The 25857-nt window shown below is 30.0% G+C and overlaps 1 protein-coding gene across 1 annotated transcript; it reads right to left on the bottom strand.

Moving 5' to 3' along the window:
- Positions 1 to 85: 85 nt before the first annotated feature.
- Positions 86 to 24303, bottom strand: LOC142328351 (putative glutamate receptor). Its single transcript, XM_075372058.1, has 9 exons — positions 24176 to 24303; positions 22740 to 22876; positions 17881 to 18018; positions 12427 to 12603; positions 11169 to 11435; positions 8734 to 8920; positions 7734 to 7942; positions 4800 to 4904; positions 86 to 381 (listed from the first exon to the last, which is right to left on the bottom strand). Exons 1-9 carry the CDS (start codon positions 24301 to 24303, stop codon positions 86 to 88), a joined length of 1644 nt encoding a protein of 547 aa, XP_075228173.1.
- Between the last annotated feature and the right edge of the window lie 1554 nt (positions 24304 to 25857).

Consider the following 25857-nt stretch of genomic DNA (forward strand, 5'->3'; position numbering starts at 1 on the left):
AGGAAAACTATTTTTTTTTTCTTTTATACAGATTTTAAATTACTAAATACATTGATTAGACTTTTCAAAAATGAGTATTACAAAATTACATTTTATGAATATATCTAATATTTTTACATTTAAAAACTAATATTTCTACAAGAAACACAAATATAGAAGTTGCTAACCCTATAATTAATAATACAAATGCACCATTTAGATGTATTAGTTTTAAGGTAACTGGGGTTGATGCAACTAATTTATCGTGAATTTCTTTATTTACACCCATCTGTATTTTAGCTGAAAGATATAAATGTGATACTTCTGATTCCCAGTAATAAATTATACCTGCATTGGATAAGCTTCTTATCATTGAATTCATGTTTTCAAGATATGGACTTCCTGGAAATAAAAAAATATTAAACAGAATTTTTAGTTCAAGTTTTGTAATATTTAAAATAGATATTTTGTATGAAACTGATCATTTAGTTTTTCAACATCATACATACTTTTTCAAGCCATAACTACACATCTAATAAAGAAAATATATGCGATACAATTTTTATTTATGATTATTGCTGCTAGTTACTATGTTTTTTTACAGTTAAGCCTTTGAAACTCTAGGGTTTACTATCAAAGATATAGTTAATAAAACTCAGAAAACATTAAATGAGCATATTTTAGACATTAAGAGATCTACAAGTACAGTTATAATGTGATGTAAAGGTTAAAATTTTTAACTCATTGCAGATGACAACATTATAAAGGGGTATTCACATTATAAAAATTATTCGTATCAATTAACAGTTACTTTTTGAAATTTATTTTCTTTATTTAATTTGTCCCAATTTACAATTATTTATTAAATGACCCTACCTTAGTTTATTGAAAATAAATGTTTGTCAGGACCATAGACAAATGGTTATATTTCTTGCTGTGCATTAATACTATTGTTGGTCTGTTTTTATTATCTCCCTAAAACTTACCTCTTCCTTCTGATCAAATTTGTTATAGTTGATCATTGATTTAATCATTTTACTTTCACTCTTATTTCATAACCTATATAGGTATTTTTAATTGAATGTGGATTTAAGATCTTAGAAATGATCTTTTTTCATATTTTTCTTTTTTTGTGTTGTAACTTTAAAATTTTAGTCAAATATTTCTGTTGCCATGCTTATACATTTGTTGCATAGGGTGCAGTTGTTATTTTAGTTTTTACGTACTTTACATTTATTGCAATTATTAACTTTTGTCAAGTAAGTTGTCAGCATAATCAAATTGATAATGTATATTGTCATGACATATAAGTTCTACTGGCAGAAAGAAGGAAATCAATAATTTCTTCAGAAAACCCAAGGTAGGCAGTTAGAAGAATTTTGTAACTGTTAAAGCAAAATAAGAAAGTAATGAAATAGTCATAAAATTGTTATGACTATAGATATATATATTGTTATATATTATTGTTATATAGAGATATATATTGTTATAACATCATAGATTGTTAATTTTAAATTACATTATAAAAAATCAAAGAATAAGTATTTGAAAGAACTGACAGTGTAAGAAGTGTTACACTGTCAAAGACTCTTGAAAGCCTCATGTCAGAAATAACAAAATAGATTATCTCTATCTATTGTATGCAGTCTCTTCATATGTGTATTTAATCGGACAACTATTTCTACAAATGATGGGATTGTCAGTTAAATTAAAGCAACAGCGCCATATGAAAAAAGAGGAATTATTCTGTGATAACCAAGGGATTGTTTATTTAATTTAAAATGTGACAGATTACATTACTATATCTTATTCAATTAGCTTATAGAGTTTAAGTAAACAGACTGCATGTATTAGTGTTCAGGTAGCCAATTCACAAGCATCTCTTGTAAATCCTGATGCATAAAAAGAAACCATACCGCAACTTTAATATTCAGTAACCACACGCTATTAAATTTTACAAACATTATGCATATAATTTAAATTTAAAGAAATTTAGACTTTATTTGAGATTTTAAGAGTTATGAAATTGTCAATTGCCCACAAACAGTAAAAGTTCACTAATGCCTTAGATTTAAATTTCTGTGATAATACACAAATAATAAATCCAATTGAGTTTTCTTCATCTGATTATGAAAAATCCACATTGCTGTCAGTATTAAGAGACAACAATGGGGGACACAATTTTGTTTTCTGTTATATTATCCAATTTCCAATAATGTGGTTTAATAGTATCTATTACATGTTTTATACCATTTTTACATTCCTGCTGGCCTACTTTATCGATGGCTTTTATGCATACATTTTTAACATCAGATATTTTAAAAGCAGTGTTTTCTGATGCTATGTAACTTTTGATATCCCCAAATTAACTCATTTGGGGTTAGTACACAGTGATAGGGAGGTAATCAAAGTAAAATTTGTCACTGGATCTTGCTAATTCATCAGTTTTATACACAGTAACATTACTTTTAATACACGAAACCCTTTGCAGCAATTGGACCTTAAATTCGTCTTTTTCAAAAATCATTCCTTTTGAACTAAACCACATTTTGATATCATTCTTTGTCCAAAATATGGCTGAAATTTTTTCCTTTTTCATGAATGATAAGGGATGTTGTCTAAGACAATAACTAAGTTATCTTCTATAGGAAGTAACACATTGCCAAACCATTTCTCAATAAATAAAATTTGTGAACATTTTTACAAATCACATTTTTATAGAAATCAACTTTTTCATCATTTGACCTGCGGGGTTTTGTTTATTTTAGAAAACCGTAATTCATTAGTATTTACATTCATACCCGTGAATCACATTGTACGCTGAAGCAGCACAACTTCCACTAATGTTAGCAGTTCATTAACACCATCTGAAAATCATCACCGTTGGATTACTCTTTAATTTCCTTTTGTAAACATTTAAAATGTTTACAAAATTTAAAATGTGTTTTTCTACATGAATTAGGGGAGTTAAAGGCTTTTTTCAGAGGGAATATCAATAATCGTGCACTATTATCAGCTGAATCGATATCAGACATGGTGTCAAAATAATGGTATAACTCAAGTTGTATACCCAAATCTAGGAATATACTACACTCGCTTTCAAGTAAACTTAAAAAAATTGTATTATATTAACTTTAAATAATATTAGAGTAAATAAATCAGTAACAGAAACACAATAACAAAAGAGTGATCATATGAAAAGATTGAGGGTTTTAATAGAATTGAGAAGACATAACATTACATAAACATTTGATTACATTGACTGCTACAGGTGTCCCATATAAAACGCAACCCAACCTTTTATTGGTAGGTATTGAAATAATAAAAAGGCATATGTAAATGTAATTTTTATTATTACCATCCATTACCTTACATTTAGAGTAAATGTTGGAAGTGGCCCCCATCTTCTTGAATACAAGCTTCAATCCTTTTTACAGCGTTTCTTGCAACTTTTTTCAAAGTTTATGGTTGGATATTTAATACAGCTTGTTCAATATTGACTTTCAATTGTTCGTGGTTTGTTGCTGTAGGCTTTTTCTTTGAAGTAACCCCATAGAAAAAAATCCGCCGCAGTCAAATCTGGAGATCTTGGTGGCCACAAGCCTCGGCCGATAACACGATTACCAAAGAATTCCTCAATAAAATCAGAAGTTGAACGTGAAAACACGTTCATCTAGCGAAAACACCATCTTGTCCCTAGCAATAGACTGAACGTTATGATTGCATTGTTGTTACTATCGGTAGTGTTCTACTGCGTCGCTGCGATGTTCAGATGTTGGACGAGTTCATTTCAGTAACGAGTAGGGGAGTAAGCTTGACTTTTGAAATTTCATGGATGAGTGATTGATGGGTTGCGTTTTATGTGGGACACTCTGTATATAACAAATTAATTATTCAGTGACTAGTAAGCAATATTAGCACTATATAAGTAATGATTATAGTGTTGTATGATATGACGCATTGTGAATTGGAAGTGATACAAGGGACGTGACTCAGCAGAATCATGATGAACTCACTTAACAAAAATACAATTTTTGTTTATTCTTCACTCTATAAACTAGCTGAATACAGTATAGATGAATTCTAGGTTAAGATGTTTTAGCCAAAAAAAAAGAAGTATTTCTGGTTACATACCACAAGGCTATAGTCTTGTGCAGTATATAAACTAGCACTTTTATATGGTGCAATAAAATTGTGTTTTATACAATATACAGAAATTCAGAGTAATTGTTTCATTAAAATATAATTTAATTTCACCCACAGAATTCACTGAAGGGTTTTTATTTCAGTCAAGAGAAAATGCTCCATTGCTGAGGAGAAAGTTTATGACCACTCTCCAGAAACCAATTAGATTGTTACAGTAGGGCTTTATTATATTTAACATGATTTTAAGTATAATTTTTTTATTTTTAAGTAATTCAAACAGAATATCCACTTTATATCATTGATTATTAATATTAGTAAATGTATCACCTAACGTAACAGCAAAACAGAATTTACATTTTGACAGTTGTCTTTTACTTTCAAGTTAGGTATTTTTGAGAATTGAAATAAATTAGAAAAATTATGAAGTTCCCATTTAGATTTCATTAGATAAGGAAAGCAACAATTAATGTGGTTTGACAGGATGTGTTAGCATGTACTATGAACTAAATTTTGAACAAATTTTACTTAGTTGGGAATGGTGTGACAACTATTCTACCACTAAAATTAGGGATGTGATGTTTTTCCTTTCAGATATTACTATATACTATTTAGGTCTCTAAAAGTGTTAAACTTATATCTAATAAATAAAACAGTTCTTCTTTAATATTTCTTACCTTTATGCAAAGCTAGACCACAATATTCATAGTACAAATCACTATTCATTACAACCAGTTCATTTATTGCTTCCTCTGTTACGTAATCACCAATTGCCAAATTACCTTAAATCAGAGAAAAGTAATATCACATGCTGATAGTAACATCAAATTTTCCTTTATGTAATAATGATTTGATTCTTTTTGTTTATTGGATAGTATTATTTCTTTGTTGAAATGGCACACATTCATAGCATATAAAACTTTGGTCATCATCACATTGTGGTTTTTGTTCTGTTATGCAGATGACATTGAAGTTTATTCTCCTTTTCAGTAATTAGAGAAAGAGTTACTTATCTTCTATGGTTCATATTACACTCGCAAAGATTTCTGACTATACATTTTTTTTGTTAGTAAAATTTTAATATTTTCTTCTCTTTTTTATTATTATTTTTAACCAACTTCAAAGGAAAGAAATTCTCAATTTGATCCATATGTAAACTTTTTTATAAATGTATATCTAAATTTTTACTCTTAACTGTACACACCAATTTCAGTGATAATTTTTATTTTGTAGAGGAAGTTCCAGTGTTAATTTTTCCCATGTAATTAAACAGAAGATTTTATTTGTTACCATCATTAGTTTTTATTGGATTCTCATAGAATAATGATAAATAACATAATCTCATTTAATATTCAAAATATTTTGTATAAAAATTAACAAAATTCATTGCAAACTTAGATAAAAAAAATAGTAAACATTCCAGAGATTCATAAATCATGCTCAGTAACATAAAATACAAAATCATTTCTTGCAAATGGTTATATCTCATAAAGGTTTTTAAAGCTTTTTAAGTATAGGCCTACTTAGAAAAAATAAAACCCTAAAATAGGAAAATAAATCACTATTTTAATTCTTTATTTTTTTAAAGTTGATGCCAAGCTAAGAATTAATAATTGTTTTTAATTTTTCACCATTTTCTAAAAGTCAAAATCTAAAAATGAATTGAAAACTGTTATTTTTTATCAGTTTTTTCAAATTAAATTTATTTTATTTTATTTTTTCTTGTTTTGGTATTTTTAAATATATTTACAATACTTTAACAAAAGAACCTTATTTTAAAACATGGTAACACAATTCAACTAAACTTGGATGTTACTTAGTTATTTCCAAATGCAAAAAGAAAAAAAGACATAATAAAGCCAACTGTGAAAATTTTCTGAAAAGAAATTAAGAGAAAAAAAATCATTATCATTTTAATTTATATAATAGATGCTAATGTACAGGATCTACAAAAAAATTATATCTTGGTTTAAAGCTATTTAATATTTCTTAACTTTGCCTTATAGTATGAATCACAAATAAAATGACAATAACTCTCCCTATAATTGTTCAGTGTGTGCACCTTTTGTCCCATGGCACACATCCAACCATACGAGAGTGGATACACACATATAAGATCCTTTATAAAACCCCAAAGAAAAGAATCACATGGGCTCAGATTGAGTCAAAGGCTACTGAAACAAGCTCTATCATCGAATCTATGGCCATCAATCCAGTATTTAAGGCAAAGATCATTCAACCAATCTTGTACAGAGTAATGCCAGTGAGGAGGCCCACATCTTGCTAAATAAAATTCTGTGGTTTGAAGAAAAAGTATGCAACATATTCAAATAACCAATTCTGTTATGCTTGCTTCACCGAAAAATAACAGCTTGTAAATATTTAATTTTGGGGAGTCCCCTTTGCATTGTAAGAGTGCATGGAGATTTTCTGACCCCCCCTCTAGATAAGGATATTATGTATCTTAACTTTTCCACTACGATGGAATATTGACTCATCATTGAACACAACACGATCAAGAAAGTTGTCATCTTCATGCTGCAATATTTGATTGAAAAGTTGCATACACAGTGTAGTTTTCAAATGGTAAGCATTAAATCCCGTAACAGATGTAAGCGTTTCATTAAAACATTTCTCATTAGCATTGCTAATTCACAGCTGACCTTCCTAACAGATTTTTCAGAATTATTCAGGAAAGACTCTCTGACATGTTCAACATTTTATTCAGACACCCTTGATCATCCTGTACTCTTCTGTTTACACAGACATCATCCAGTCGTTTCAAAATGATTATGCCATCAACGAATGTTATTGTCTCTTGGGACAATTAAACTTTCTACAGGACGTGCATTGAACTATAACTAAAGATTCATATTTATAAAATTGCAAAACACAGAATGATTTCTATTCAGGAGTTGTCAATATTGCTAACGATACTGTCAAGTAGAAAGATAAGGAATCAATCTACAGCCATGCGCACAACTGAAACTGTCATTTTTGCTCTTTAATTCTTGCCTTAAATCAACACTGTACACCTTATCTAAGAGATATCATAAATTAAAACCCAGATTTTTTTGTACACATGTTATTTTAAGTGACTACTCTTGTTAAATAATTACATAATAACACTCAGTTTAGATCCAGTTCTTTTGATGAACTGGGTAGAGTTTTCACTTAATGTTAAAAGTCTGCTGAAATTCAGTGGGCGTAGTATGTTATTATGCTACAGAATTTTCATCTTTGTGAAAACACCAATGAAAAGTCACCTCACCTTTACTCCTCATTTTTCTTAATATGGAACAAAAGAGTAATTTTTTAATTATGATGCCTTCAAATTTGAAAAGTCTTGCTCACAGGAGAACTTACAATGAATCATATTATGTCTATTATGGTTTCATTTAACGATGTTAATTTTCTTTACCTTGAATGATTTCAAATATTTTCATTTATGATGTTAAAACTATATAAATTTTATAATATTTAATAATTTAGATAGTTACAATATAATGTCAAAATTCAGTAAAACATTTTTTTTCATTTATTTTTATATTTATCTTTAAAATATTTAATCTAACGTGAAAAACTTAGAATTCAGTTACTTTTTTATTTACCTCCAGGTAATCGTTCTATTGCATAAGCAAAATTCCTCTTAGTTGAACGAGCTTTTAATTCATCAAATGTTAAAGTAACAAAACGTGATTTTAATGTTTTTAAATTATTTTGTGCCCTTAAAATTGAAAATACCCAAATGTTATGTGTGGCACCCCACTCTAAACCACTTTCTATTAAATCTTCAACTGTATTTATCTGTTTTTCATATCTGAAAGTAGAAATAAAGTATATTAATTTAATTTAAAAAATAAAGAGAGATTTATACTGAAGATTAATTTGAAGTGTGATTTTATAAAGTTTCTAGTTCAACTTAATCTATTCTTGGAATCTCACAGGCAGCAGCCTTATTTGTTTGTCAAACCAACAGTTATTTTACACCCATGAGACAGTTGAATTGCATGTAATCATAACTTACATGAGTGAGTGATGCAATATCTTTATGAAAACTTTCTTACCTCAGTATTTCTCATATAATCAGGTTAAATGATTTTGATGAAATTTTACAAGATGTTTCTTGAAACTTAAAAAAGGTATTTGAATAATTTGGTAATTATTTTATTCAATTTTTTAATAAACTTTTACAGAGATTTAATGCAGTTATTCAATATTGCCCAAAATCTACCTGTCTAATCCTAAGGAAGTTCCATAAATGAAACCGAATTACCACACTGCAGTAGTAAAATGAAGATTCAGTGATTTCATATAAACAGTATTTAACTGAGATCTCGCCTATAGGTAGCTGATCAATAACAATTTGTGCTACCATAAATGCAACCAAGTTACTTAAAACATAATTTATGTACAGCTATTTTGTATACAAATGTTATATTAGTATGTATATGAATATTTTTGCATCCATGACTCTATTACATTTGTTTAATATATTATGATATACTATAATGTTCAGAATGAAAGAATAGTTATTATTTGATATTTTCTTTTTTTTCACCTTAACAATTTCTGTATTAATGTAATAAATATTATTTTAAATAAACTAACCTTGGTATTGTAAGGACAGATGCTAATCCTGTTGAATAATATAATGATATTAAAAAGAAATACATGTGAAACCATGTTAATAGTTGCCTGTAAGGAGGTCTAAAATGATTTCGGCTAATAGTCTGTGAAGTAAGTAATCCAATTGTTTTTACTGCATAATCACCAATTGTCAATTTCTGGTGTTCTCCTAAATTAAAAAACAACCTTTTTTTTAAATTTTGTTTCATAAAAATTATATGCATATTAGTTTTTATATGTTTATAGTTTAATTTAAATGTATATTTTTTATTCATTAATGTGCCATTGGTTCATTAAGTGCTAACTAGCTATGATCAATATATGTATTTGCCATAGTCAGATAATTATAATTAAGCTAACACAAAATATTTGTCATTTCTAAGAATAATAAGCATTCTGTTTCAGGTTTACTAGAGGAAGTGAGAAGTGAAGTGGTAAATTTTTTATTGAGCTAATTAAAATATATATCAAGCCCACTGGAATACTGGTAATATTCAGCCATATAAGCATTATTTACATGTTAATCACCACAAAATTTTGCTGTACAATGACCAACTTTACACTTATAAAAAACAATTGTAACTAATGCTGCACATATTTGATGCTTTAAATGATCTTAAAATGATGATGATTTGATGCTTTAATTATTGATCTGTGAAAACAAGTTTATTAAATGTTGTTTTGGTCATAGCTATTTTTATCCTTAGTTCATTTTGTGTATTTCTAGAATGCTATTTTTTGTCATTAGCATGTAAGGAATATAGTTTACCATCTTAAATTTACCCCATTTCTTTTTCTACTTTCATTTTATAGTATGAATATCATACTAGCCCATATTCAACATACTTTAAACGTTTACTGAGTATTAACCAAACTTGTAAATTGTTTTAGGCAATTTAATATGTTTTAGGTTTGCCAGCACAATTTTGAATATGTGCATGTAAAAGTAAGCATCAAATATTTAAAATTGTTTGCATCTTTGTTTACAATTTTATCTGTAAAAAATATTTACACCTTAATATGATAAATCAAATCCTGATTACAATTAAATATAAAAATCATCAGCCCTATAAAGAATTTTTTTAAAGATTTTCTTAATATACATGTAATGATTGTGCGTTAGAATATTCCCTATCTCATAGTGCACATCTATGAATTAAATGGAATACAATGCTATGATGTGAAACACAAGAATGGTCACTATGTTATGTAAAACAGAAACATTTGTTAATTAATATCGTTTTTACACCATTTAATTTCAGTTTTTCAGCTTTTTTTAATTTACTCACAATTTTTTTATTTAAACCTGAAAAAAGTCATATATATATATATATATATATATATATATATATATATATATATATATATATATATATATATATATAATTTATATAAATAAAAATGTAAAAGTTTGTTTGTTCAAAATCTTAAATCTCCAAAAGTTCTTCACCAATTGCTTTGAAATTTTGACACAACATTGCATTTGAATACGCACATGCTTTTATAAACCAACTATTTGTATACCTAAAATATCACCCCTGTGATAGGTAAAAACATGATTTTTTTTTAAAAACAGTGCTACCTGTTGGATGTAAAAGCAACACACGCTATACTAAATATTTTACCATTACATTTCAGTGTTTCTGATATGTGTGTCCATTATAGACTAAAAAACTACTAGACCGATTTACATGAGGGAGAAAAAGGGAAGAAGGGGAAAATGTAAAAAAGAAAAAAGTGGAAAACAGGGTTAAGGAAATGGAAAGCAAAAAGGAGAAAAAAGAAAAAGGGGGAAAGTAAAAACAATGGGAGAAAGAGAAGGGTTGTAGGAAAAGGAGAAAAGGTAGAAAGGGAAAAAAGGATAGGTTAAATTTTGTGAAGTTCCGTTATGTTCATTTTGTTAATGTTTTATCAAACTTACAATTGTGTTCATTTAATCTATATAGATATACTCAAATCTAGCAACAGCAAAGCATTGCCGGGTCTGCTAGTAATATATAAAATTCAAATAATTCATCAACATATTGACCACTGTGCTAATTAAATTCAAAAAACAACTTAACCACCAACACAATAATAATATTGGTATTAGTTTTTTTCTGTGTCTGGTGGTTAAGCTGTTTTTGAATATATATAATATTATATATTGCTGAAAGAATAAAACCAACTAAAGTTTCAATAGGGATGGCTGCAGGAGAAGATAACATAACTCAAGAATGTGTTACAAATTACTTCATATATTTGCTGAAATTCTGAAGAAAGGAAGTTATTCATATAAACTGGGGAAAAATCATACTAGCTTTTCTCAAAAAACCTGTACAAGAAAATGTTAAAATTACTGTTCTACTTGCTTATAAAAAATTTATAATAAATTATTTGTTTAGTTGTATTAAAAATTAAATAATTAAAACACTTACTGACTAGTATATGAGCAACTCTATGAAATGTATACATAACAGCTGTTGACATGAAGAGAGATATAACAAGTAAAATCCAGGTTGGAACTGAAAATGGTAGCCTTGCTAATAACCACTGAGGTAATTTTTTTGCACGTGGTACAAGACAAGTAACTCCAGAACGAATGTAAGGTGCTGTGTATTCTAAAAATAAATGTGGATCATACCACATAAACACAGCTGCACAACCAACATCAGCTCTATCATCTGCTACTGCTCCAAGAATTCCTTAACAGATAAAAAAAATTAGCATCAGCATAAAAGTAATGAAATACAGAATAATAATTCTTAATGTTGATGATTTATTTTTAATTTTTTGTTTTAATGTAATTTTCTTTTTCATCTAATATGCAACACTACTAGATAGGTATTGTCCTATCATTTTCAAGCGCAGAAATAACCAGTTGAATTCTCTTGATATTTAAAACAAGATATAAAAGCTGTACAACGAACAGTTAGCAATTTATGGTACATACCATACCATGAAATAATCTACCAATATTACTCTTAGTGGTTGTATTGTCTGTACTATGACTTTTATATTTTAAATACATAAATACATGAATTTTAAAACAAAAAGTATTTAAATATGAACACTTCCACTTCTACTTACAGAAAAAAAATCTATAAAAACTATATAAACAGTAGAAATGAATGAAGCGTACTAGAGACTGGTGGTTTTCTACACTCCTATCATACTGACTGATAAATAATTAAATAATTTAGAATATAAATTAGGTTATATTATGCATATTAATAGTAATAACCTATCTCATTTTTCCTTAATAATGAAATAGGCAACATTGTCCACTATTGGAGAATGTTGAATATATTACTTAAATTACAAACTTGATAATTTACCTTGATCACTTTAATGCATAATTTCTTTTTCAAATAGTTTTACTAAAGCCCTAAAAATGTTTTTCTCTAATCTCCATAACCTACTTTCATGTTATTTTCCTCAGTTAGCTAGTTTCTTTAATTAGGTAGAACTTGAAATAAATTTCAATGCTGTAGACTATTAAATTCTTTTTTAAATGTTTAAGTTTAACAGCTTACTTAAATCTTTTGGGATCAATTAATTCTACTTCCCTCATATTAATACTATCTTGGTAAATAGCACACACTTATGCAAGCCCTTCTTTACACACATTCAACCCCTCCCCCTTAACCACACACACACAAACACAATATTTATTATTTAACATTGTTGTGGTACCTTCTGACGTTCCATTTGGAAAAATATAACCCCACTGTTTGTCATCTGTGACAATAGACCATGAAGCATTGTACATGCGAACAAATTCTTTAAATATTCTCACCTCTATGCCATCTACTACTCCATTAGGCCTTAAAATAGAATAAGGACTGTAATCCATAGTTGCTAAACGTAATTCTGTAAAATAATATAATTCCATACATTCACAGTATTATTACTGTTTTAACAATCAGTTCTTTTAATCAAAAAATAATTACTAATTTCTAAAAAAAATTATAGTATCCATCTTGATTAAACCAGACAACAGAAGTATTTTAATGTATTGCAAAACAATGATACCATTGGCATTTAAGAAAGGGTCTTATTATGTTTCTGCTTCCATTTTTTTTATAAATTACTGGTCAATGTGAAAGATTTTCCCAAATAATTTAAATAGCATTCTTTTTAAGAAGCAATACTACTCTAGCAAATTAATTTTTAAATAATAATAATTACAAGACAATTATGATACTTCTGCATCTTACAAAATTTACAAGTAATTTCAAATGTACAAATAATTTTTTTCTTTTCTGTAATATCATTTATTTATTGTTTAATATGCATTTATTTAAGTATTAATATGGATTTTAACTAGTTATTATTATTTTTTATAATTAATTGTATATTTTATGAACCATACTGATCAAGGTTTTATAATGGTTTCCCTTTATCTGTTTGGCAAATGCTGAGACAGTTCTTTTAGGTAGATTTCATAAGAAAGCTACCTATTGTAATGGGTACCATGACTTGACTTCTGGAAAATTTTGACATATCTTCACGTTTCACATCCCCCAGACCCTAAAACCACCGTCAGCTCAAAGGTTTATACATAAATGTATGTATATTTCACTTTTTTATGGACAGAGTAACTGCCATTTGTTTACGCCAATCATTTTCAAATTGTTCTTTAAAAATAACTCATCCTAAAATTTCTGTCTTTTTTTTAACGGCTAAAATCGGATCAGGGGGGTGGAAATGCCCCCACATTTCCCCATTTCATGGGAGGTGAAAAAGCCTCCCTGCTTTTTAAAAAAAAAACAAAATATCGCTATAACTTTCTTATTAAGTAAAATATCAAATTCCTTTAAAGTTCCTATTATTCTTTGGATAAGGGCCTAAAACTAATCTAAGTAAAGTTTTATGATATCACCATTGGCCCAGGGGGTGGAAAAAGGAGTTTTGAAGACAAAAGAAGAAATCATACCTCCCTTAATAGACACAGTGTCGAATCGGTTTAAAGTGGTTGTTAATCCTGTAAAAATTACCTAGAACCTTTGTCTGAAACAATTTTTGATATAACCAATCCTTACGGCAAGGTATGACCAAAATTTTGCTGGAATTGTAAAAAGATGGGGCTTGTATGCTAAATATGTGAAACTTTTTTCACACGCAACCATTGTTGGATTGAGTAAATCTGAAGTTTTTCTTAACTTTAAGGTGGAAATTTTTTTTATCCCCTACTTATCACCAGTGAAATCTACCTCTGTCTTCTGGTGTGTGAAAGGGATTTTTCTTACCTGAGGATTAATATTCATTCCTGATGTGATCTATTTAATGCATAACTATGTACCAATCTGAATTAAATTATAAAATAAAAGTAAAGTTAGATTTGTAAATACAATTTTGCATTCAAGTAATGCAGCTGTATAAAGTTTGTATTTTATCAATATGTATTTTGATAATTTGTCATATGTTATAACAAAATATAAGAGAATAAAAGTAATGCTTCAGGAGTACATCAACTTATACTACAGTGATGTCATTAAAAATTTGAACCAATTGGATGGTCAATTAGGCACAGATACAAAGAATATACCCCAGCACTACTCAAAACAAAAACAATTTTTGCAAATTATATCAGAAATTGAACAGACATGCATAGCAAGTATTAATAACAAGTATAGCTGCTGCAATGAATCTTGAAGCTTGTACTCTCTTTTCCGTTTAGCCTCTGGAACCACCATAAGGTATTACTTCAGAGGATGATATATATGAATATAAATGAAGTATAGTCTTGTACAGTCTCAGGTCGACCATTCCTGAGGTGTGTAGTTAATTGAAACTCAACCACCAAAGAACACCAGTATCCACGATCTAGTATTCAAATTTGTATGAAAGTAACTAACTGCCTTTACTAGGATTTGAACCATTCCTGAGGTGTGTAGTTAATTGAAACTCAACCACCAAAGAACACCAGTATCCACGATCTAGTATTCAAATTTGTATGAAAGTAACTAACTGCCTTTACTAGGATTTGAACCTTAGACCTCTCGACTTCAAAATCAGCTGATTTGCGATGACGAGTTAACCACTAGACCAGCCGGGTGGACCTGGAAGCTTGTAATATGATGGCTAATACAGTACCTGTTATCCAAACTGAAAACATTCAGTTTAGTTTTCATGCGCAGAAACAAATTGCTTTCTTGTAAATACAACTTTTTATTTTACAAGTATGTTACTGGATGCTATTATAGATTACGTTTAAGTATTTTGTAATTATGCTGTTTTTATTTTATGAATGATTAAATATTTTGCCATAAAAAGAAATGTTAAAGTATATTTTTAAATATAAAAATGTATAGAAGATTATAATTATGTCAGCAAACAAATGCTACATGAACTAACATTATAATTGTCTGACTATATATATATATATATATAGTTTATAATATATTGTGATTTTATTTATTGTAAAAATAAACATTGACAAGCCAAGTATTATAATTCAGGAAACAAGTCACCTTTCTTAGAATCATATCAAAAAACAATATAGCTATATTTGTTTGCTATCTGTTCATAGTAATCACATTTTATAATTGGTTATGTATTTTTAGTGTTTTATAATTGTCTATTGAACTTTCTTTTTTTTACCTCCGGCACCACCGTTAGGTATTGCTTCAGAGGATGAAATGAATGATTTGTAGTGTGTGTGAAAATGCCATGCCTGACCGGGATTCGAACCTCCGGATGAAAACGCCGAGACGCTACCACTCGCGCCACGGAGGCCGGCAAGGCCTCCGTAAACTTAAGTCTGCTATGAAATACAGAAACTAAAACGGTAGGTCAGGGAAATAATAGATAGTGTACGAATTTATGAAACAAGGTGATCGATTTCCGAGTTGGAAAAAGAAGATACACCCGATTCTTACTAAAAAATGTGAAGAAAGAACAGCAGCTGCGCGATCCTAAGTCCAAAAGGTGAGAAAAGAGAAAAAGCGGTTGCTAGAAAAATTAGCCGAAAATCCGGCGGGGACTTCTTTCTCTACTACAATAAAATATAAATCCCGTGAAATGCTTGTGATGGGACTATGTACTTGAAATAATAAGATGTATATACTACAGCTTGTTCTAATAGTAAATTCTGTTATGTAAATGAAAGTACTGAAGATGAAACAATTTTTTTAATCCCCAATCAGTTCTTTAAAAAAAATATAAAAGTATCAGTTTACAAGAGATTATACTAGTTTTATTTTTAAAAAAACAAGAATAAATAAAACAGAAATAGATTCGATTGGTAAAATCGAATTTAACGGTAAAAATCGAGGGTTACACTTAACAAAGTAGTAAGTGCAATATTACATCACGGATCTTCGATTCGTGAAGGTCATTTACCAATTTTTTTAAAAAAGGAAAAATATGACTAAAAAAAAATGGGCCCGAAATTCAATTTGTTTGTTCTAGAAAGGCAATAAATTTTAATAATAAATCCATTAGATAAACAATCAGTGAATTATAAAAAAAATTAAAAAATAATTTAACAAAACGCTGTGATATAAAAAAAAAATTAGTATGAAATTGGTAAGAGTTTCGCAGATATCATTTCTTCTTAAACCCACTGGTTGACCTAGTGGTGAACGCGTCTTCCCACATCAGCTGATTTCGAAGTCGAGAGTTCCAACGTTCAAATCCTAGTAAAGGCAGGATTTGATTACTAGATCGCGGATACCGGTGTTCTTTGGTCGTTGAGTTTCAATTAATCACATGTCTCAGAATGGTCGAGCTGAGACTGTACAACACTACACTTCACTTACAATCATACATATCCTCTGAAGTAATACCTGACGGTTATTCCCGAAGGCTAAACAGGAAAAAAATTCTTACACTAAAAAAACAAAAATTTCTGTAATAATATAAGTAAAACTGTTTTTAACAAAACGATACTGATATCAAAAAAGGTAAGACACTACATTTCTATTATCAAAATCTGTTATTAATTTAGAATTTTACTTAAAAAAGACACATGTTAAATATTTGTAATAGACAACATAAATATATAATAAGAGATAATAAACAATGTTTAAGCATTCCATATAAGAAGCAAAACAAAAATAAAAATTAGTTACAAAACCCTTACCGACCCGATTTCATTTATATGTAATACATATCACATTTACATAAATACTACAATTCTATGATTATTCATTGTTTAATAAATTAAATTTATAAGATAAGTAAGAGTTTAATAACAAATTTTTATTTTTTTGCATATTATATGGAACACTTAAACATTGTTTATTGTCCATTATTATTGAATATCTATTGTCCATTACATATATTTAATATGTATTTTTTTTTAAAGAAAATTCTGAATTAATAACAGATTTTGAAATAGAAATGTAGCGTCTTACTTTTTTGATGTCAGTATTGTTTGTTGTTAAAAACTGTTTTATTTATATTGCAGAAATTTTTGTTTTTTGAGTGGAAGAAATGATATCTGCGAGATTCTTACTGTACAATTTACTATTTCATTGTAATTTTTATATATGTGTGTGTGTGTGCGCGCGCGCGCGCGTATTAATAATTAAATTAAATTATATTTTAAACGTAAAAATGTAAAAAATATTAGCTACTGGCCTTTATTCATTAAGAAAACTTCAAAAATTAATCCTGTCATATCATATAAATTCAGACTCTTACAGGAATTTATAATAATAATAATGGTTTATTTTACCAACAAATAATATTAATTTTTTTATATTTAATTATAGATAAAAAAATGTATTATATTAATTTAATTAAATTAAACAATTAGATTTTGTATTCACACATTTACTTTGTGTAATTATTTCATTCTTTGAATAATGTTTTTTTATTCTTTTTAAAAATAAGCCAGTATAATCGAAATTAAAAAAAAAATATTCCAGTTTCCATGAACTGGAAAATTCTATTAGATTTTATTACTTGTGGTAATAAAGTATGATTATATTACCAGATAGTTAAATTTTAACTATCTGGTATGTTTATTTTATTTATTTATTTTTAAGTATGAAAATGTTTTAAACAAAATAAAATACTACTGAAAACTTAGGGTTATAATTTAAAGTTATTAAAAATTCCAAAAAAAAGATGAAGCAAAACTTCAATAAAAGACCAGTTAGTTTTGCCTTATTGGTTGAATACATTAAAAAATTATACCTTTCCCTTGTAAATCTGTTAATTTGTCAGGAAAAAGATTTATTTTTGATATATCACAATTTTTAATAGAGCAGGTTTTTAATATTTGGTGTTGTCCACTGATCCAGCTAATTGTAGAGAACTCAAAATGATCACTTTCTGAAATCAACCATAATTAATTTCTGTATTAGTTCTACAACATAATGTCATTCTATTTTAAATCATAATTAAATAAATTTAATATTATAATAACTAAAACTACAGAATTATAGTTATTAAAGCTTTAGAGGCATCAGTCATATTTATTTTCTCTTTGCATAATAATGTTCACTATACAACTAATTCTTATGGTAAACCTTTTAGTTGTTCTTTAAAGGCTGAAAATCACTTGCATTTTGGTGGACTTAGAATGCTGATATGCAACTATTTATTTGAGTCAGACATGCAGCTATTTATTTCATTCCTTACTTCACTTAATAATCCTGGCACATAGAGCTTCTTATTCTTTGAGATAACTAAAACATTTTATGACATGTCAGGAGCCACAACTATTTTGGCACCTAACATACAGTTAGGCACTTAACATACATACATTAGAAGTATTACAACCACAGCTAATTGGGTTAGGCTTCTATTGCCATTCAAATCATCTAATTAATACAGCTAGTTACATCACAACATAATTACCAGATGGAAATTGGGGCAAGGTTTATCAAATTAATTCTCCTACTCAGTTGAATCAGAATAAAATAGCATTGATCATAACAAAAAAGGTGAACATTAAATTTGTTGGTTTACATTATCTGTCCCAGTCTTTTTCATGGCTGTGATGCATAAGCATCTGAGAAAGAAGTGGCTTAATCGAGAGTTGCTTTCTCTGACAATATTGATGTTCATCATATCAATAAATTCCTAAAATTACTCATTTTTCCTTAAAAGTAAAAGTATTCATTTATACCAAATTATACAACAGAACTATGTTTCAATCTCATTTTTTTAACTTTTTAATGATCAAAATTTTTTTGACCGATTTACATAATTTTAAAATCAAGTATTTTCTTTTACAAAATAATAGTTTCCTAATCTGTTAATAAGTTTTAAACCTTCTTCATATTGTTTAATGTATACTTAAATACATCTTCAGCATTTAATAATTAATGCCTCCAAAATCGTTATTTTATTTTGCACTGAGTTTATCTATTACTTCATGTATTATTTTTCATGATAATAATAATAATTCTTTTTTTTTTGGAAGGGAAGGAGGTGAAAATGCATTTATGCACAGAATGCTAGGCTCCCATTGGTGGTCTTATCAAACTACCATCAGTAGACTACTGGCTAAAACCATCCTCCTTTCTACCAGGACTCAGGCCTTTCTTTCTTTTTTCTGTTTAGCCTCCAGTGCTTCGAGATCCACCTCCAGTGTCTCTTGATCTGTGTCCCATCAAGCACATTTGAAAAAGGTTTGCTTGGCATCATCCCATACACTGGGGTAATAAAGGGAGTCGAGGGACCACGCTATCTCATGAAGATAAGCCCGGAAGTACCCATGACCTCTTAAAAACTGGGTCATTTAGTACACCACTTCTCCATACCACCATTCCGTCCATGGTCTGATAAGAAAAATAAGCCTTGCCTTCGATCGTCCTCTGGTCTCACAGACCCAGGTCTTGCCAGGTGAGGAAAGTGCAAGTCCATTCCTCCCTGGCATTAGTCTCCTGGTCTTTGTCTGCCCATCGTCTCCCGTAGTTCGCCTGGCACTCCCTTATACAAAAAGCAGTGGGTGTAATCCCATCGACCACCAGAATGGCAGGCTCGGATACCGTCCGATACGCGGAAGCGACTCGCAAGGCTGCGGTGCATTGCACCTGTGCAAACCTTTTCCGGTTTCTCTCAAATCTTAACGCCTGAGCCCACACTTCCATCCTGCATAACAGGATGGAATGCCTCGTGGACATCAGGAGTCGCTGTCTGCTGGCTTACGGACATTCGCCATTAACCGGCTGAGAGTGGTTATGTTTCTCTCGGCTTTGTCGGTGGCTCTCCATCGCTGTATGATGTAACTATTTAAAGATGTATACTAAAGGTATGCAACATTTTTTTTTTTAAAGAGGAACCCCATTTACGGGGCTGCATATCGCACGGGGTGCGATATGCAGCTGTAATTCGGAGGCAGCTCCTTCTGTGTATTGATTAGAGAGCACCTCTGTATACTCCGTATCTAATGCCCCTCCCCATATCTCGGCACCGTAAAGTAACATGGAGTTTACCATTCCAAACAGCAGCCTCCTCCTCTGCTGCCTCGGTCTCTCACAGTTCGACAATAATCTGGTAACCAGACGCATGACCTTTTCAACCTTCGAGCAGGCCTCTAAGACGTGGGTGCCGAAATACATTCTGGCGTCCACCCATATTCCAAGATATTTTATCGCAATCCTTGAAACTATCCTTTAGGGTCAAAGGAAGTTTCAAAGTATGGTGCTTGAGTGAGCACCATCTTCAATGTTGGTATTCGTTTGGTTGTTCGTCGTTTGATAATCTTTGTCTTATCTGGAGCCGCAGTTAACCCGACTCCGTCCATCCAGGTTCTGATTGTTGTGTATGAGCCTTGTACCTGAACGATGGACTGTCTCAGGGTACTCGACTCCACCACGAGGGCCAAGTCGTCTGTGTAATCTACAAGAATGACGCCCGGCGGTAGAGAAGTGCGAAATGCGCCATCATACACAATATTCCAAAGGGCCGGCCCAAGTATTGACCCTTGTGGAACTCCCCTATCTATTCACCATTCGACCGCTCCGTCCTTCACTTTGCAGATCAATTTTCGCTCACTGAGAAAGAAAAGAATTACCCTTCTCAGATATAGAGGGGATTTTCATACTTTCCAGCGCAGTCCTAATGGCGTCATGGGTTCAGTTAAATGCATTGCGAACGTCAAGCGCCATGAGCACGCAGATTTTTATCCCTCCAATGATTCTCCTTGCCATACCAAAAACTTCCGATACCGCATCCAAAGCAGATCTTCCTCTCCAAAAACCGAATCGTTTATCCGAAAGTCCCCTTGTGTTCTCAATAACTCTGGTCAGCCTCTGCAGCAGCATGCGTTCGAGTATCTTTTGCATGGTGTCGATCATCGCCAGTGGTCTATAAGAGGACGGAAGCACCAGATCCCTCCCGGCTTGGGAACCAAGACCAGGCCCTGCCGTCTCCACCTTTGAGGGAACACCTCCTCATCTAAAAAATTATTGTATACCTTCAAAAAGGCATCAGGGTCCACCCCAACAGCCACCTTAACTGCCAAATTTAGCAAAAGATCTGGTCCCGGCGCCTTATCCAGAGACATCCGTTTCACTGCTGCTGTAATCTTGCCTGGTGAAAAATAGAGGAGAATTCACATCGTCCTCAACTTCCGCGACGACCCCATCCCCATGAGAGAACAGTCCCTCAATTATGTTCTGAACCTCTCAGGTGTCCAATGATAAGGGGAGTCTAGCTCTTAGTACCCTTTTAACGACAATTTTAAATGGATTCCCCCATGGGTCTGTATCAATTTCTGTAATGAATTGCTTCCAAGATACCCTTTTAGAGTCTTTAATAAGCTTACTGAGCTCGCTCCTGTACCTCCTATATTGGGCCACGCATAACTGTCCTAGTGAGTAGAGATGCGTACGCTGCGATAGCTTCCTAGCCCCAAAGCACTCCCTGCGTTTCCGAGCGATTCTTCTGTCCACCGATATGCTGGGGAATGATTCTTCCAACAATACCTGCGAGGGAGAAGAGCAGCACATGTTGTTTCCAGGCAGTCGACCAGATATTCGGCCCTGTCCTCTGCCTCTAACCTCGGGGTACTGCACTGAGATCCAGTGTCTCCGCAAATTCTTTCGGGTTCATACCCCTCATATTCCAGCCACGGGGAACCGGCCTCCCAGTCCCCAGAAAACCATTTTAACACTCATGAGGATGGCCTGATGATCAGTTGCTAGGTAGTCTTCACTCACCCGCCCGTCCCGAATCCGCGCCGCCAAAGTCGGCGTAGAAAGAATAAGATCAATAATGGACCCAGTGATCTCCCTCCTGAACGTTAGTGCGCCTCCAAAGTTGAGGCATTCTAGATCCAGTAATTCAACCGCCTCAGTCAGCAATCTGCCCCTCAAGTCGGTCCTGGGTGATTCCCAGGTAACCGACCAGGCATTAAAATCTCCAGCCAATAATGCCAGCTGGTGAGCTTCAAGGTCTCCCCTGTATCGTTCCACAGATGTGTTAGGTGAAAGATAACAGCTGTAATAATAAATGCATCCAATGAAACCACGCTCTCTCAGAACGTCCCGCACAGGTGGTGTACAATCGGCCAGATGACCGCATCCCGATCCTCAGAGATAACCCACTCCAGCCGTGAGCGAGGAACGTAGGGCTCAGAGATGAGCGCAATATCAATGTCCATAAGGTATGTATATTTATCTTATCTACATCTGTAAAATTGTTTAAGTGATTTTGAAATGAAATTCAATAATTTCTCACATATATGAGCTTTATAAAAGACAGAGTTTATTATACAAAATTATTGCTTATTTTAATTATACCACTTTTCTAAATGTTGCGTAAAAATACTATACTACAAATATATATTTAATAAAATTAAGAAAAATGTTTGTATTTTTGTTTTGTCAGGTTTCTAGAAATCATTTCATCAATAATATTTTTCTTTCTGATAAATATTTGAATAAACATTTTAAACCTGTTAAAATATCAATTTTTTTGCATTTATTAAGATAAATTAATTGTTATTTGTCTTATCATACCATTTATATTTTTTCCATTAATTAATATTCTTAAAATAAGTATATCAGGCACATATTTTGTGAGTAGATGATTAATTAAACTTTTTGATAATATATTTTTTATTGTTGCTCCATTTGGTAATAAAAGAATCCTTGGATTTTGTCGATTTGTTGCATATCTTAAAACTTCATGAATTACTGTGAAAAGTCGATCAGGATGTATAACTTGTAAAATGTATCTAAAAATAACAACAACAAAAATAATTATGAGCAACAAAATATTTTAAAACAATGAAATATTTAAAAATATTTGATCTAATGAAACTCAGAAAAACTTTCTCATGGTCAAAGCTAGTTTTTTTAATATGTGAAATAAAGACAACAAAAATATACAGGTGTAAAAAAAAATTGTCTCAGAAAAGCAATCATTAAATGATAAAAAAATGTTCAGAAAATGATCAGAAATACGTTAATGTTATGACAAATTTTAGGTTTTATTATTCTTTTCTCTTACAACTTGATTCATATTAAAAATTTTTTTTAAATTTTATCAAATGAAATATGGAGTCCAGTGAATTTTTAGAAAGACATCCCATATTAAACATTATAAGGCATATTACATTAACAATCCACAAATATAAAGCAATATACAAAAAGTATTTTTGAAAAAAGCCAATTTTTGTAAATAATCACTTTGACCAGTAACAAAAATTTTTTGTTAAAGTGAAATTAGTGTGATGTAGAAAATTGGTTTCCGTGTCGTCTTAATAGTACAAAATTTGAAAGACCTCTAAGCCATAAACCAATATTTTTTAAGTAGTACTTTTTATATAAAAATATATTAACAATATCACTTTCTCATTGATTATTACTACTTTACTCAGTAAGAGTGAAATAATATATTATTATTTTCACCAGACTAGTTCAGAAATGAATCTATCTAACCATACCAGGAAGACATTGTACTATGCTGATATATTTGTTTGTACCCCTGCAACTCCAGAGTAGCTGCACCAGTTTGCATGAAATAAATGCAAAAGGATTTATTTAATTGGACAAGTGACGCATAGAAATAGGAAATAATGACAAATTATCAGATAATATGTACCATTTTTTTCCAAACCAAAACTTCAAAATTGTTTGAACTATCCAAGTGAGTTATTAAAGGGGCTTCTCTAACAATTAACAATGCCAGTCATGTCACTGATAAATGAACCCTATAATAGCTCCAATAAGGTCCTCTGAAAGCACAATTCCATATTTTTTTCGCTTCCATACTTTGTAGAAGCACAATTCCATTTAAAAAGTGGGTATGTTTTTTATGTATATTTTTTAGTCTTTTTTTATACTGTCTATGATTATTTTGTTACACTGATATTTTTTCATTTATTGTTGAAATGTATTTTACACTTTCAAATTAACATATTAAACTTTATTATAAGGGTATGAGTTAATATAAAGGATTGGATCTTAGCTTTAAAAAACATTAATAATTTCAAATAGTAAATGTTGTACTGCATTAATAATATTTAACTTACGCATTACATCCCAATTCTACAGCAAAAGCTAAAGTATTTAAACAAGCCAACATTTTGCAGTCATCTTCTATGGTTAACTGTACCAAACTGTTATTAACATGCAGTATAATTTCATTTTCATCAACCATTCTAATAAATATAATACAACTGAAATTAGAAAAATATTTTTGTGCTAAATTATTAACCACATTTTGCATTGCATTATTAAAGACATCTTCTTTCAGTAAACTTTTTATGTTCATTGTTCTACAGTTAACAGAAAAAATAAGTCCTTGGGAAAATAAAAACTTCAGAAAATAAAATTTCATTTTGTAAAAGAATAAAGTTTGATGAACCAAAAATTAAAAAAAAAATTATTTCCCAAAATATAAAATTGATTTTTTTTTTAAGAATGTTGTTAAGAGCAGTAAACTACAAACTAGTGTACGATAAAATTTGTATGTAAGATACTGTTAAAATGTGGTATACATTTACCACACTAACTGCTCTCACACTAACTGATGTTCATTTTACTGGTTGATGAAGGGATGAAATCAAAAATATTTAATTTAGAATTATAACATTCAAAGAACAGAATACACATTTGTCCTTTTTTACTTTCTGTTATGCAAATTCAGAGCTCTCTTCCCTTGAAGTATAACATATTGGCTTTTAAAAAAGTTTAAATGCAATATTTTTATGAATAGATAAAAATGAGTGACTTTTATACATAAAATCAATCAATACCCACAACAATAACAGAATTACAAATTCTGAATTTTATACCATACTAATATATACAAAAAAAAAAAATGAATTACTTAAAAAATACAAGTGTTATGAAAATGTACAGCCTGTTGTACATTATTTGAACATGTAGGGAAACTAAGTAGGTAAACTGTTTCACCACCTGTTGTATTCTCATAGGGACACTACATTCATAGTTGATTTAATATTCTTTATTTTTTGAACTGAATAACTTTGTAAATAAGTAAAGTAAATTATGAATATTACATATGTGAATAGCCTACTTTGAAACTATATAGTTTTCCTTCTTTAATATTAATGACTTGTGTTTAAAAGTTAATATAAAGAATGATCTAAAATTAAATTTACTGAATAAAATTATATTTTGTCAGAATTGAAGGAAAATTAAAAAAAAAGTGCTTAATAATTAATTGTTCATAATTATTCTTTAGCATACAACTGCATAACACAGAAGTGTAAAAATTATATCTATTATAAAATCTTGTAATTTTTCTTCTGCTGTTCTAAAAGTTGTAGTAATATAAAAATATGTACCCATTTACAAAAATATGTAAAATTAATAAAATATTTTCATTAATAAATATAAATTGCTTTCTTTTTAATAAAATAAAAATTTTACTGTCATGGAATTGGTAGTGTGTGGTGTCAGATTTAATTCCTGCATCTGTGGTTTCTTTATTTCATATCACTAAAAAGGAGTAAAAAGATATAGATTCTATCTGGAGAATTGTTTATTTAATACTAACTTCATTTTATTAAAATATTATTATGGAATACATTACTTTTCCTTATTATTTAGCTGTTGAGAAAAATTCTAGGATCCGAATATTTAATGTTAATGTATCTGTGCTATCTATGTTTAACAACACAAAATAAATTGTTGAAATTTCAACAAAATGTTCTATCAGATTTTCACAGATAGCGTATGTGTCCCA

This window comes from Lycorma delicatula, chromosome 7 (genome assembly GCF_047948215.1).
Source record: "Lycorma delicatula isolate Av1 chromosome 7, ASM4794821v1, whole genome shotgun sequence".
Lineage (NCBI taxonomy): Eukaryota > Metazoa > Arthropoda > Insecta > Hemiptera > Fulgoridae > Lycorma > Lycorma delicatula.